At 36.6% G+C, this 15,710-nt stretch overlaps 1 protein-coding gene across 7 annotated transcripts in view; it reads left to right on the top strand.

The window, feature by feature from the left end:
• Positions 1–15,710, top strand: part of FANCC (FA complementation group C) — a 79,607-nt gene that overhangs the window by 10,082 nt on the left and 53,815 nt on the right. For 5 of the 7 annotated variants that reach the window (XM_048292293.1, XM_048292294.1, XM_048292296.1 and 2 more), the window contains exons 2-4: positions 5,962–6,135; positions 8,788–8,875; positions 14,489–14,583. In XM_048292293.1, coding sequence (XP_048148250.1) covers positions 5,971–6,135; positions 8,788–8,875; positions 14,489–14,583 — 348 coding nt within the window. In that variant the 5' untranslated portion in view covers positions 5,962–5,970. The remainder of the gene's footprint in view (positions 1–5,961; positions 6,136–8,787; positions 8,876–14,488; positions 14,584–15,710) is intronic. The other 2 variants (XM_048292298.1, XM_048292295.1) reach the window with 1 other exon arrangement.

Raw genomic sequence — 15,710 nt, forward strand, 5'->3', positions numbered from 1 at the left:
CTTTCACTGTTCCTATGGATAGAAGATAAGAGTTAGATGGATGTACTGAGATATTATTTCTGCTTTTCCCATTAAAGAAGGTTTTATTCTTAATTCTTAAACCTCTTGAAATGGGGTAAGTCAGAGGGAAGATCTGCTGCTGCAAGATAAACTATTGGAACCAGAAAGTTTTAAAATTAATTTTTGTGTGAGGCAAATAAATAATATTTTTGGGGTCATGAAGCCTAATAAATGGAAATCACACAGTAAGCTGAGTTGGAAAGGACCCACAAGGATCAGCAAGTCCAGCTCCTGGTCCTGCACAGGACACCCTAAGAGTCACACCATGTGCCTGTGAGCATTGTCCAAACACTTCTTGAACTCTTCTCAGACTGGTGCTGTGACCACTGCCCTGTTCCAGTGCCTGGCCACCCTCTGGAAGAAGAAAGCTTTATCATGATCATACAGTCCTTTTGTGGGGAGAGGGAGATGTAATGTTTCAGAGTACCCAAGAAAGATCTGGTATGAATCCCAGCAAAGCTTGCTTCCTCAGGGCATCAAGTCTTTTCTAGACCTGCAGAGCACCAGAATGCAACTGGAAACATCATTTTGCAGTTTGCAGTGATGCTCAGATAAAACCTGTGCAAGAGGTTTAATATATATGCTGCCCACAAAAGTAGTCCTGCTAGGGGCCACAGTCGCTTAAAGATGAAAACTGTGCTCTTTTTCCAGTGAGACCTGATAAAATAATTCAGAAGGCAACTCTGTTAAATTGCCCATTATCAGAGTAAATACAGGAAACAAATATAGAGCAGCAAGATAGAAGAGTTAGTTACTTTCTCCAGAATTTTTAGTCTGAACGTTGAATGGTAATGTCAGCCATCTGGTTGACATCTATTTAGTTTGCCAGATTTTACAGGTTGCTTAGCCAATATTGATTCCTTTCCTTTGGCAAAACTGTGTCCTTTGATTTATTTTCCAGGGGAAGATACAGTGGCATGCAGTTTGTTTTAATTTGGAAAGTGCATATAGACAGACAATTTTCTATAATAGTTGTATTTTCTTGCTGTCAGATATCTGTAGATGTAGGCACAAAGAGAAATAGGCAAACTTGTTTTTATCTGAGAAGCTACTAAATAAAAAATGAACATTAATCAACACTGGTTGTAAGCATACCAGTCTGAAATGAAGATGGAAGTTATTCTCTTGATTATTCCTGACTGCTGGACTGCTAGTGTGTGTAGATTAGACTTAATACCAACCTATAAACCAGCTAATTTCTCAACAAGGGATAATGTGAAAAATAAGATGACAGGAATAAATAATGTATGTTTTTAATTTTCACATACTCTTGGGCCTTTCTGAAGTTTCTTAAAAAAAAAAATTGCTTTTTTCCTAATAAACTGTTTTTTAAATTTATTTTTGGGGGGCTGGTAACAGATTTTCTTTTAAAGTAGGAAACAAATTATGTTTGCTCTTACTGTCTGTGTTAAATGTTAAGTTTTCTTGGTAAGCAAAAGGAGACTTGTCAAGGTGAAGATGAAAAATATACTTGAGAACAAGGTGAAAGAACCTAATAGATACTTTATGTAGAGAAATAATAAATAAGAAAACAGTAATGATGATCAGGATAATAGTTGCTTTTTTTCTTGGCATACCTTCAGAATATCCATTAGATAGTAAATTTGCGACATGATTATCATAATCTTTGAAACATCAAAAAAGTTAATACTCTTCTGTTCTATTACTGTATCAACCATGCTGTACCACCATTGCGTTAAGGGTGATTAAGGAGTCAAAATGATGGTATCTTTTGATTATATAATATACTGAAGTGCTTACCTAATATCTGGTCTCCTAATTGCTAGTATTAGTCTCCTAATATCTAAATATGCACAAAAGGACTGTTCTACTGTTTTTGTAAGTATTAAAACCCCTTAAAAATAGTCTGGAATTTGGAACATATATTTATGTGTTTTGTTAGCTTAATGGTGACCTGTTCTGCTTGTGGCTTTTGGACCCTGATGTCACTAAGAGTGTTTTTACCTGTTTCCTTATTTTGTGTTTTTCCTCATAAGCTAAGGTTGCTGGTGGGTAGGATTTAAGAGAGGAGGAGGTAGAGGAGGAGGAGTGGCAAGTAAAATGTTTGTTTGGAGTGTGGAGCTACTTGTCACTGATTAAAGGAAAAGTGAGAGCTCCATACCTTGAATGCAAGTTTTAGTCATATTTATTTGGAATGCTGTGACATAAGGCAATATTGTACCTTAATGGTATCTCAAAGATCCTTCTACTTGAAAAGCTTTATTTTAATTTAGCAGCTGAATTTACAAGATTAAAGAAAAATTAAGTCATATAAGTTCAATAGTAATTTTTGTCAACCTACTAAAGTCAGATTTGGGGACTTTGCCTCAAGAGTTAGTGACTGATCTGTGTGTCTGGTATATTTTCTTTTTAATCAGGTTATTTATACATTTGGTAACTTCGCTGTGTGTTTTCCAGTAATGTTGAGATGAAGACAGGAGTAAGCTATATTAAACTAATTGCTCTTTTCAGGACTAGATGCTATAGTTAAAGTAAACAATCAATAAAATAACTATTTTGTAGGAAACTTCCAATGAAAACAAACACATACAGCTTAAAAATCATGCTATTGGAAATAGGGTGCTCTTGGAAATAGTGTGGAATAAGTAGCGCTGTGATGCAGAAAACCCTAATGTGTATTAAATTAATCACATTCTTGATCAAGGATGGTTTGAAGCACGTAGTAAATGTTAAACAAGGGCCAGTGGCCTATATGAATAGTGCAGGAATTCCTAGAAATGCCACTTCGTTGTATTCTTCTGTTGATCTCAGGACAATTTTATAAAAAGTGTGAATTGATGGTATTCCAAAGCAGAAAGCAGCAATGCCTTTATAATTTTTGTGATTATAATTCTTGAAAACCTACATTCAGCCCTGAGCTGAGTTGAGTGAGTTGGAGCATGGTGCTAATAACGCCGAGGTCACAGGTTCCATTCCCACAGGGACCACTCCCTTAAAAGTTGGACTCGATGATTCTTATGGGTCCCTTCCAACTGAGAGGATTCTGTGATCATGTAATAGTTGCTGTAAGGGATTCTGCTACCATTGAAACGATGAGAGTAGTTTTTACCCAAAGCTTTACAGAAGCGTACAACCCTTCCTCCTTCCCCCGCCTCCCCCCACCAAAAAAGTGCAAAGATCTTTACATGTCTCTCTAAATGGTTTATTCCAAACATGCACTGCAGATTACCTCTTGTCTTTATCACAGGGGTCATTTGTTCCTTATTGTTGATCTATTAGGATTTTAAGCAGTTTCAGAAAATTAACTGCACAGAAAAACACATATATTTGTTGTTTAATCCACTTTGGAAATGGACATAGAATTGACTCCTCTATTTTTTGCCCATAAATGTATCTGTGAATTGAACATTAAACTTCAGCTAAAATTTCGTAGCTATGCTTTAGAAACAGAGCAGTGTTTCATTTTCATCAGAAAATTACATGAAAAGATGAAGTCCAGGACTGATCCTTCTGAGGATAGGTTCTGAACTCTAGAATGTATAGTTGGGTTTTTTTCGGTCCAGGTTCTTTGCCTGTGCTTTCATGCAACAAGGTGAGGGTTTTGAATAGCACTGAACATAGAGCTACTTTGTCTTCTGTGTGATTATTGGAAGTCTGTTGATGGGAGAATACTTTGCTCATGCAGATATTCAGGACAGATATTTTAAGGAATTAGCTATCAGAAACAGTAAAAAAATGCACACTTGCAGTTCTCAGCATAGAGAAGAGATACACTCTTAAGATGTGCTGATGTTCTTATTTTTGACCTTTTTTTTTTTTTTTAATAGTAGTAGTAGTTAAATAGAATGTGCAGCTCAGTCTTTGTTTATATGGCAGTGGCTCTGGACCAGTTAAGGAATTGACAAGGAGTCTCTCTGGACCAGCAATCCAGTTTATTTAGCTGTAATAAAGAAGGGAGATAGAACACCTTTCTTACTGGGGAGCTGGGATTTCAGACTTCTGGAAAAAGATATGTGATGGCTGTGCCATTCTGCATATGGGAGTAGTAGAAACAGGTACTTGGTATATTCAATTAGCCTGCTTGATTTGCTTTACTTGGATCCTCAGTTAATGCTTAATAAACTCATGACTGGGCCCAAAATGCTGGAGTTTTTGTGGTTCCTCTTTTTTTGATTGTTTTGGTTTTCCTTTTTCTTCTCATTTCCTAAAAGTTTTAGGAGCCATTTTGTTAGGGGACTGATTTTTCAGTTATTTGGGAGGTTTAATCTTATCTGGGAACATCAAGTAGGCTGATTAATTTAATCAAATGTGGTAGTTCACTTCCTGGCTTTAACTTGTTCTGAAAGTCTTTCATATGTTCATCCTGTGGTGATAAAAGTATTTGATGGCTAATTGCCACTGGGACCTGTGTCGCTTCAGCCAGCTACTGTGATGAAGTGTCTCATAGCCTGTTTTGATACTCAGAGATCAGTAAGATCTTGGCACTGCACAGATCCCTTAAGAGCTCTGTTGGCAGCAGCAGTTGCAGACAGAAATGGGAGTATAATAAAGAACAAGAGCAGTGGCTTTGATTACTTGTCTTTGAACAAGTTTGGGTCAAATACACATTGTACTCTAGGAATCCAGTAGCTTAATCTCAAGGGGGGTTTTTTAATTTATTTTTTTCTGGACAGGATCCAAACTCAAATAATAGTTGTGATTCACTATAGGCTATTTATTTATTTATTTATTTATTTCTCATAGACATTAAACAAGCTTATTAACAAGCTTCAAATTTTTATCTGGCTCAGATTAGCATGCTATACAAATGCTGTGTTTGTAAGGGTTAACTGTAGAAAGCAAGCTTGGTTTGCAGGGCAGCTGTAGAGGTTCTGGTTTATTTTTTTGGTTTATAGCTTGCAAAGTTACATATTCACTGATTTCTGTGGCATCTCTGAGTGTCTAAATTTGTTTCCAAGTGGGCAACAATTCATTTCTGAAAACATCCTCCACATTCTGTTAATTGACCATTGTCTTTACAGTTTTGACAAAAAGAACAATGATTGAAAGGCTGCAAGAGCTCATTTGCTCATTTGGCCTAAGAAGTGTTTCTTTCAGAGAGATTTAAAGGTAGTTGTACTGCCTGCTGTACTATTTTCTGTCCTTCTGTCAAAGAAAAATATAATAGAAAAGCAGAAAAAAATGTGTGCTGTTTTTCAGTATCTTTTACTGGGACAGTTTGGTTGGATTTTAATGTTCTGGCTTGGTGATAGTCCTTCTCTCTTGAAGACCGGGGTTTTAGAGTGAAGCGTGCCATAGGATGTAGGTCATTTATGGTACAGCTTTCATTCAGAACTGAGTTTTATGTAAAGCTACACATGGTTATATTATTTCCCTCTTATTTGTATGGTATACAAAGAGAAACAGAACCTGAGATATTAAATTTATTAGTTTCTATTTGGAGAATACTGTTTTTGCACTTAAAGCTAATGATCAATTACAAATACAGAAATTAAAATGAGCAAAGGCCTCCTAGTGCCTTTTGTTTTGATTGAGCCTGATTTTCATTTATCTTGGAACAAACATTTTTAGTTTTTCTTCATACATAGCATTCGAAACAAATGCGCGCTCAAATTATTCTAAAATTCTGAGTGAAATATTGGTGATGACAAATTTAGATAACAAGAGCCTGAAACACATCTGGGTGTTACATTCATTCTAAGATAATTTACTGATTACTGTGCCCCCTTTGCTACTTTGTCATAATGGAGTTATTAGTTTACCCTCTTAATATCACATATAAAATTGCCAGCCTTATGAGATGTAAACACAGACACTCCCTACACCTTCTTTCTTGTGTGTACACAAAAAAGGTAGCAGAAGTCCCTCTTTGTATATTCATTCTTGGTTTGAAGCCAGTGCTTAGTGGTGCCTGATGTGGACTAAAAATATTTTTTTCAGGATTGTGGAATGGATCAGGACACTACAGTGCCCAAACTGAACTTTGGGTATTGGTTGGATAAAGCTATTGAATGGGGTCAAGCCACTACGTTGGAATCCCAGAAAGATGTGTGCCTTCACTTGCCTCAGCTCCAGGAATTTCTACATCAGCTTTATGAAACAATAAAACATTCGGTAAGTGACTTTAGAGGGAAGAGTGACCTATTTTGAAGAGGTCCTCTGAAACAATCTGCACCATGTTTTGGCAAAACCAGAAGCTAAAAGTAGCAAAGAGGTTTGTCTTGTTCAACTAATGTATTGCTGGATCAGAGGGGCAAATTGGGGAAACAGTCACAGGTAATGGAAACAGGAGAATGCTTCCTGCTTCCCTGATTGTCATAGGTTAGCAAGCATAGTCCCGGAAGGGATGTCCTTGCCAAGGGATGCTTACAGTTTCCTCTGGGACCTGACAGAACCTATCAGCTGGCCAGTTTGAATATGGACAATTCTCTAAGCCACTTAAAGTTGTGACCGCCTCTGTGATCCACATTTAAGAATAGTAAACCCCGAGGCAGAGTCTCTCTCTCATTTCCCGTGCTGGGACAGGTGGCTGTGGGCCCCGTGCGGGGCCAGCGGGCCCAGCCCAGGCCCTGCTCGAGCCAGGCTGGGCCGGGCCACGGCCATCCTGGAGCCATGGACCTGTTCCAGCCGTGGAACGTCCCCCCCCCCCAGCCCTGCTGTGGGCAGCCGGAGTGGCCTGGCCCCCCCTTCTCCACTTCGATAAGCGACATTCCAGCTGCAAGGCCGAGGTGAGATTAACCCTTTTAGTGCTGTGAAGAGCTGAAAACCTGAGGGAAGAGAAAGAGGAGATGCTTAAAGCTGAAATTCTGTTGTAAAGCTATATGTCAGAGTACCCATTGTAATTTCATGAAGGCATGGAGGGTGGAGTGTTCAACTCGTGCGCAAAAGCACCTGCACTGAGATAGGCAGATGCTGACGCAGCTGTAATTTCATGAGAAGTTTGAACAGGGAGAGATGGAAGCGATGAGGACTTCTGCTCCAAATGGGAAAGGAGAAACCTCAGTTCCTAGAGAGGCTCCCAGAGATAGTCCTAAAGATGAAGATAAGAAAGACCCTTTGCTCCCAGGGAAGGAGAAGGGGCTCTGTTCTTAGAGATGAAATGCTCCCAGAGATGGATGAACAGAACTTTTGTTTCTGAACAGCTCAACCTTAAAACTGTACCTCAAAAAACTTCAAGAGTGGACCCTTGAAAGCAGTTGTGGGAAAAGCTGCAAGTTGTGGGAAGAGACTCACATGCGAGCAGAGAGACTCCTCTTCCTAAATGGACTGAACAAGTTTGTTATGGAAGTGATGAACAGACTGAACATCTCAAGGGTTGTCTTCTTCACATTGTCAGTGGGAGAAGGGAGGAAGGTGGGGGGAGGAGAAGATTTCTGAAAGTGTGGTATGATTTTTTTTTTCCCCTGTTTTAGGTCTGTTAATAAACTTCTTTATGTTCTTTCAAGTTTGGTGCCTGCTTTGCGTTTCTCCTAATTCTTATCTCACAGAAGATAAACAGTAATGAGCATTTTGGACCAAACCACTACACTAAATTGGTGTTTCCACCCGGTTACAAACCCAACCCGTTACACTGATTTATTGTGAAAGGAGCTTTTTCTTCTTGATTGGTTGATGTCACATGAAATTTCCCAGCCAATGCTCTAGCCTCTTAACAAAAGTCATTAAATAAACAAGAATTTGATTGTGGTTGTCAGGTCATAAACTGGATGATTTAAAGGCCTTAACATGCAAAACTGTAACTGATCTTTTAAATCTTAGAGGGTCTGCTGGCACGTTAACCCCAGTGTTACGGCACACAGTGCATTCTAGCAGCATGGTCAGATCACTGGCGTAAGTTGCTGCCTCTTCTATTTGGTAATTTAATTATTGTCTGCATTCACTTGAGTAAATGTAGTTGTTCATGTTTAGTTGCTAATATGTTTTCCTGAGCATGGCTTTTTCAGTGTATATATCCAGTATAATAGCTTTAGAAGTACTGCATTATGGGCATAAGGCTTGCTTCTTATGGAAGTTCTTATTTTTAAATATTCTTATCTGTAGAGTGTAAAGTGAGGTTTGTTTCTGAACTGAACTTAAATTTTAAATTTTAAGTAAAAGGTTTTGGGGGAGTGGAGTTTCTTCCCATATTTGTATTTCTTTTTCCTTAAGGGGGAAAAAACCATTGCTACCTCATGTAGTTCGAGGCATGGCCTTAAATGGACTTTGTGAATATGGCCCCAGAAACTCTTGGTCTACATGAGACAAATTTAAGGAATTTATTGCAAGTAGCAGGAGATGGTTATCATCCCTGGTACTTGCATGTTATCTCAGCACAGCACTATTTTTCAAAGCCTTCATTTATTAGATAGTAAAGCTAAAAAAATGGTGACATACAACTGCTTACACAGGATCGTATATAAACTACGTTGTTTACTACTTTTATCGTGAAACTGCTTTCTATTTGGTTAGAAGTTAAATGTTGGTTTGTTACTGGCTAGTCATTAAGTTAATTTAAAGAAAGCAAGCAGAAGTAACAAGGATAATTTTATGCCATAGCAGGTATTAATTTCTTCAGAAACTGTGAGACAGTGTATTATAGCAATGAGGTTCAGCAAAAATGCGTGTTTATTAGGCATTTAATACAATGAAATCTATACTTGCTGGTTACTAATACTGATCTGGTTGCTGGGTGTGAGGCAAATGAAAAAATTTTCTAACATAGTTAAGTATTAGGTAAGGAATATGTGCAGTGTATTTACTTTCTTTTTGTTTGTTTTTATGTTTTAGCAGAGTTCAACTGTAGCAATCCAGCAGTTCCCTTTAATTGGACAGCTTCTAGGAAGGCTCTGTTGGAATCCTTTTGTTATAGGATATGGTAAGAATGTGTAAAGATATTTCTGCAACAGTTCTATGAACCTTATTCTGTAGAAATTAGGAAAATATAACTTGTTACATACCATGATTTTTTTCCATAAAAGCACAACATTCTTTTTTACTGAAGTAAAATTAAGAGATGAAAAGGCTGTGTTATTTAAAATATATGGCTTTCAGAAATGTTAAGTTCACTTTTGGATCTAATTAATTTCATGGTTTAGTTATGGAATCTTGGCTTGGGACCAGTAGGTTTTAAACCCAGTGAGTGTTTATGTTCATCATGATTTCCATTCTCATCTTTTGTTGTATTGATTACATTTTGCTGGAGTCTCAAAATGTACAAGATCTAGTGCTTCAAATAACTTTCACTAGAAGTTTCCTTCAGTATGTATCAGAATATTATATATGCTAAGATAGAAGAATTAACTTTTCTGATATGTGTGTTTTTGTAATTAGTCTAAGTTATGATTGTGTTTGTTTTTATTGAATTCTGAAGATGAATTAACTTTTCTGATATGTGTGTTTTTGTAATTAGTCTAAGTTATGATTGTGTTTGTTTTTATTGAATTCTGAAGATGTATTTTCCCTATCTCTCCATCCTTAACTAGTGAAAATGTGCATAGAACCAAAATTAAAACAGTAAAGGGGTAACATAGGAAAAAAGCATATGAAAAAACAAAGTGCTCTTACTGGTGGTGAATATGGGTGTGAGTGAGAGTATAGAAGAGAATATTATTTTGGCACAGGAAAAACTGTTGGGAGGGAGGAGACACACCTTGTACTATGTCATCAACATTTCTGATACATTTTTCAGGAACTGAAATGTTGATATTTTGATAAATTACTTGGGATCTCATTTAAGCAGAAAACTAACTCTGAGCTCCTCTGTGAGCCCCTTAAAACAACTTTCTATCAGTCTTTTGCTCTTATTACAACTACAAATAAAAAAAAAGGGAAAAAAGAAAAAAAGTAACAACATGTCTTTTCTGCTTTATGCTTCCTTTTGGGGGAAATACAGAAAAGGGCAATTTTGTTTTCACCTCAAGGGTTTACTAACTCAAGCACAGCATACATCTTCTATTTTGGCTTTGTCTTCTAGACAGCTCTAAGCACGGACAATTAACTTGTCTGTAAAACACATAGTAGATGTGTGTAATGTCAGCACTTCGCCTCTGAAAGGAAAATTTGGGAAGGAACCATACGTTTAAACATAAACCAGTTTTGCAGAGCAAATGTGTGTTTTTTGAAAAACTTTTTCATACTTTACAGATGTATTTTTACAGTGGAGAAGTTTCCCTTTCAATCATAGTTTTTGAGTATGTTGGTAACCATTGATGTTTATAATTACACACACGCTTTGCTTCTAAGTTTTTGTTTGGAATACGCAAGTCTTGTAGACAATCAGTTTTTCTGAGCTGACAGTGTATTGTGTTATAGAAAGTAGCTTCACCTATATTTCTCATCAGAGTTGAAAGCCATCTGTGTCTGCTTTTGGCTCCTTTTTGCAAAAATCCCAGCAACACATTCTTAGTTTCCTCTACTTCTTTCCTCTTTTTTGTGTTCCTTCAGCATTTTCTGAAGCTGCAAAAACACTTTTTTGCAAGTTGATCATTACCTCTGAAGTTTGCTTGAGAATGAAGTTTTACTACAGGTTTCTTTTTTTGTTTCAAAATGGCAAGCAAGCCAATTCAGAGAACTTTACTTGCTGGAAATGGAATCCTTCACTTTAGTGCTTAAAGATTTTCTGACATCAATAGACCTGAAGATATCTGCTTATACATTCCCACCACTTCCTCTTCTTAGAGCCACCTGAACACTCTTTGGACTGCTGGCATTTTAGATTCAGCAGTTTTTCATTTTGTTTGGCACTGGTTCTGAAGATATCCTTTAAGATAATGGTGGCTGTAGCAAATGCTGACTCTCAAGTGGCTTTCATGTAATTTCTCATTTGGATAAATAGCTCATTCAGGCCTGTGTCTGAGACCAGGCCACCCTCACAGAAGAAGGAACTAATTTTGTTCAATTCAGTCTTTCATACTAATAAATGGAGAAGGAAAAACATTATACTTCTGCCTCATGTCCAAACCACAATACCTATCACCTGAGATGAATGTCTGTTGGTGCTGGAAGCTGACATGGCTGACCACTCAGTGTAGGAAGCATGGTCTCCAAGGGAAAATAATCTCCTCATAAACACTCCTGAGCGGGAGGTGACCAAGTTAGCCTTATTTAGAATGCTAATGTGAGGGAAGCACGACTGAAGAAAATCTCATGGCTGTACTTGTGGTCTTAAACCACAAGGGATACTACAAGGAATTCAGTCTTGGTAAGGAATTCCAGTGGTTTTTTGTTTTTTGGTTTTCTTTGTGGGCTGTGGGATTATCTTCTCAGTAGGACCCTCCTGGTTTGAGTTTTGAGCTCAAATGTCTTGAATCCCAAACTAATACTATAAATGCTGGGGGATTTCTTGGTGGCTCTGTATGTCAGTACATGTGTGTGAGCGTGCAAGCTTGGGAATGCATTCATTTCCATAGAAAGCTCAGTTTTAGCTAATGAACATTTTCTGATACGTTTCAATAAAATTGTACAACAAGTTCTAAAAATATTATTTCTGTCTGTAAGATTAGGGTTTTCTTCCTTCCATCTGGCCCCATTCATGACAGGTTATTTATAAACTGACTGTGCTCAGGATGATTGAGGCTACACAGTGTTATGAGAAAAACATTCCTTTTTGTTCTTTGTTTCTTTTTTTTTTTTAAATTTTTGTTGTGAGATTGGCAGGAAAGAAGGACAATCTGATTGATCATAAAGGTTTGGACTTTTGACTGGTTGACTGGTTTGAGGTGTTTTAGGGGGTTTTTGTTGTTGTTTTGTTTTTCTTTATTCCTTTTTGTCAAAAGTCCAGCAGATAGGTGGTAACCTCTTCTGAGCTGTAATTTCCACCTTTTGAGTTTTGAATTTTATTTCTGTGGATGTATTAATTGGTTATTTCGGTATTAGGCATTCTTTCATGCCATAGTAAGATCAAATGCCTTGTTTGTATCCTGATAATGCTTTTCAGTGCATATCATGATGGTATGTTTTCATGGAGATCACAGTTGTTAGAAAACTGTGAGGAAAAAATCCACCAGTAGGCTTTTTATGGTTCTGTGTTTGGTCTTTTGATATGATTATCTTTTGCAGCTGCAGTAATTATTTTAAGATCGGTCTTAATCTTCCCGTCTTTCATCCCTTGTTCAGGGCAGCTGTGAAAAGAAAACAGTGAACCAAGAGTTGCCCTCAGAGTGTGTCATAGGGTATATCAGCAAGAGGATTGTATGGGCCTCTTCCCTGTTTTTCACAAATCTGTGGGAGGCTAGCTCAGTTTTGATCAAAAAGTAATTTTTTAGACTAGGAAAATCTGAAGCTGTACCAGTTCCTTGTTTTTTTGGAAACTGTTGGCTTAGCTATGAGATCAGTATAGGTTGGTTTCACTTGGCTTGAGGTTTGAATGTGTCTGTGTTAATCTGTGTAAACTCATTATGCTGGCAAAGTGTGCCATCTTAGTTTATCTAAGCTCTGTTTTCATGATTTTAGCTTTCATCATACTGATTTACATTTCTGACAGGCAACAATACATGCAGTGTATTTTATAGTATGCAGCAAGTCATGATGTGTAACAAAAAAATCTTCTCATCCAGAGGTCTATTCAAGCAGTTGTATGCATTTTTTTCACCTCATCTTAATTTTTTTAAGTGAAAAGAAAACAAAAATTTAATTAAAATGACTTATTGATGTACTGTAGATGTACAGTATGAACTGGGTGAGTCAAAAGAAGGAATACTTGGACTATGTATATGTATGTTTGAGATAAGAGGTTTGGACTTGATGTCTTTTTTTCTGCCTTTTTCTGTGTAATTTATGTAATTGAAAGTTATGTCAAAAGCCAGACTTCATAATCAGGCAATATTTTATATTAGTAATTAATAATTTTTAAAATCTTCGTTTTCCAAGAAGCAATTGGCTATGATTTAGTCATTTAAACAAATAAACCATTCTGGTTTTTCCTCCCATATAAAGTCATAGTAGAGTTTACATGGAAGGCTTTTTTGAAGGAGGTAGTTGTCTATTAGTGCTGACGTCTGAATGCCAGTTGAATATAGTTATAATCAGAGTTTAGGGATACTTCGAATTTCTGCTAAGCAATATGCAGGATGTGTCCTTTAACTTCAGAATTACAAAACCTAGGAAATTATTAGCCTTGTAAAAATCTGTATTAAAACAAGTCCCCAAACACAGAATGGCAGAATACCCCAAATTGTGGTCGGTTAAAAGGGTGGGCTTGGGAAACCATTTCTGTTGCAGAGATGTTAGTCAGTGGGAGGTCAGTAATAGCCTCCAGACTTGTTGGACATTTATGAGGAATACTGGTTTAAATCAGTGTTAACGTCTCTGGTCACCTGGTGAAAACACAGGCATTACTTAAAGGATCTTTTAGTTTTTCCTCAGGCTTTCCCAACAAAACACTTCTAAATAATACTGTTTATTACATCCTGGATAACAAATACACAGAAAACAAAAGAAATCACTCACTGCACTTGATAATCAAATTATCTCATACTATAATTTCTAAAACTGGTAGTATCACTTATTTGTATGATTTTTAACAAGAAGGTTGTTGCTTACTGAGTGAATATTATGTCAGGACTACAATACTACATCCAGTTTTCAGAATTTTCATTTCAATCACACAGTTTTGTTTTGGGATTAAATTCACTGTAGAACATACTGTTACGTGCCAAAGAACATTAGGAAAAAAACCACCAGGGCCTATTGAAAACAAAGGTGTGTGAAATAATCATGAGTTAAATTGCTCTTCAGCTGCTCCCTTCAGATAATCGTCTCCTCTATAACAATATCTGTGCATCTGAGCAGTGAGAGTCATGCTCATTTTATAATAGATTCTTAAAGAAGAGAATTCATTTCAAACAGTGGGTTAGAGTTAAGTAAAACCCACTCTGATCCTGAGCAGAAAATCAGAATAGGATTTTTTTCCATCATCATTTACCTTTTCTGCTGTCTGCAGAAATGTCATTTTCCTGAGGCATGGAGACTCTTTCTGTATTTTTACAGAGAACTTGATCTTTTAGGTTCTAGTCATTAATGATTCCATAGGTCACAAACTTCAGTTTTTCTTAAGTGAGCATACTTGAGTTTTGCAAGCTTTGGACACAATGTAATAAACTATTTTACTACTGTTGATTATTGTCTATTATTAATGATATTGTTTATACTGAGTTGAAAGTTCCTTGAAGATAGCTTCAGGGTTTTTTTATGTAAATTAATTACTAGGTCCTGCAAGTTTCTTAAGATCATCTAATTATTGTATAGATTCTGAACATTTTGGTACCTTTTAAACTGCTGTTGAAGGAAATGATTACACAGGATGGATACAGTGAGTAACGTTAAATGTGTGATATGAATTTGGTAGAATAGAAGCAGTATAAGTTGAGGCTGATACTAAGGCTTCAGTTTTGTGGATGGATAGAGATTTTTGTGTGTAATTCTGTCTGTGTTTCGTTTGGGTTTTTCTTTTCCCTCTAAGTGTATCTTTATTTGCTTTTTTTTCCTACAGATGAAAGCCAGAAAACTCTGATGTGGTGCTTGTGTTGTCTGTACAGCAGTGAACCACAGAGCACTGTGGAACTGAAGGCCAACAGCTGGATACGGGTAAGTGAATGAATCCTTCCCAGGACTGCTTTGGATTAAATTGATTATTTAAAGATGCTGCATCTATAGCATAGACACACTGTCATTTAAGAAACTGCTCCAAAGACAACTTGCATACATCTTGTGTTGAAGTGTATATTATTCTAATTATAACACAGTCACTATTATTCTCATTTTAAATCCTACAAGGAGGAGGCATTTTACATTTGGTGGTTTTGATGGCTTTTAACCAACTAGATTCACCCGGTCTAGTATCCTTGACTAGTGAGCAGCAACCACAAATCAGAAGGGAAGCAAGTGTTGCTATTAAAAATAAAGAACCTTTCAATTAGGGTAAAATAAATAACCTGGAGAAATGCCATGGTTTGTTTTGAAAGTGATGTATATTTGTTCTGTAATTTTATTCTTTTTTGTTTTTGTTTAATCTCCTGCCTATAAAGAATTTAATTGTATCCAAACTTTCTTCAAAGAGAGTCAGAGAGAGGAGGGGCAGTGCTTGTGTGTGGATTTATATTTAGTGACTTAAAGAATAATGAATCTCTAACTTTAATCCCAAAATTAGGGTTTTGCATGGCACATCTGTTCATATTTTATATATTTCCACACTGAATTAACAAAGCACATGAGCATGTATATAGCTTGCTGCACATTGTTTCTTAATACTTTACATTGCTGAATAACAATTTGAGAGTGCAGTTCTGTTGTGTCCTTGCATTTTTCATGGGTCCATGTAAAAATATGGTAAAAAATATAAATGGAATTGTTAATATTTTTTTTTTTATCTTTTAGTCCTCACAACTAGTGAGAATGTAGCAGCGTCATCATTATTTATGTACAGCTCTGCTAAAGCTGAAGATGCTTCTAGATTTCTCTAGGTAGATAATTTCTTACTTACTAGTTTATTTTGTATGTCAGATTATCTAGGTATGCATGTAATACTAGGATGTACAAATTACTATAAAATAATGGATGATGATGATGATGGAGATTTTTATGTTAGTAAACAACTGTTGTTGATTTAAAAGCTGTAGTCCTAGAAATATGTTCTCACAGTCTTTTAGATGGCCTTGGATGCCTGTATATACCTGTTTGGTGGGCTGTACCACATACCATGAAAATTTGAACAA

This window comes from Corvus hawaiiensis, chromosome Z, assembly GCF_020740725.1.
Source record: "Corvus hawaiiensis isolate bCorHaw1 chromosome Z, bCorHaw1.pri.cur, whole genome shotgun sequence".
In the NCBI taxonomy this organism is placed as follows: domain Eukaryota; kingdom Metazoa; phylum Chordata; class Aves; order Passeriformes; family Corvidae; genus Corvus; species Corvus hawaiiensis.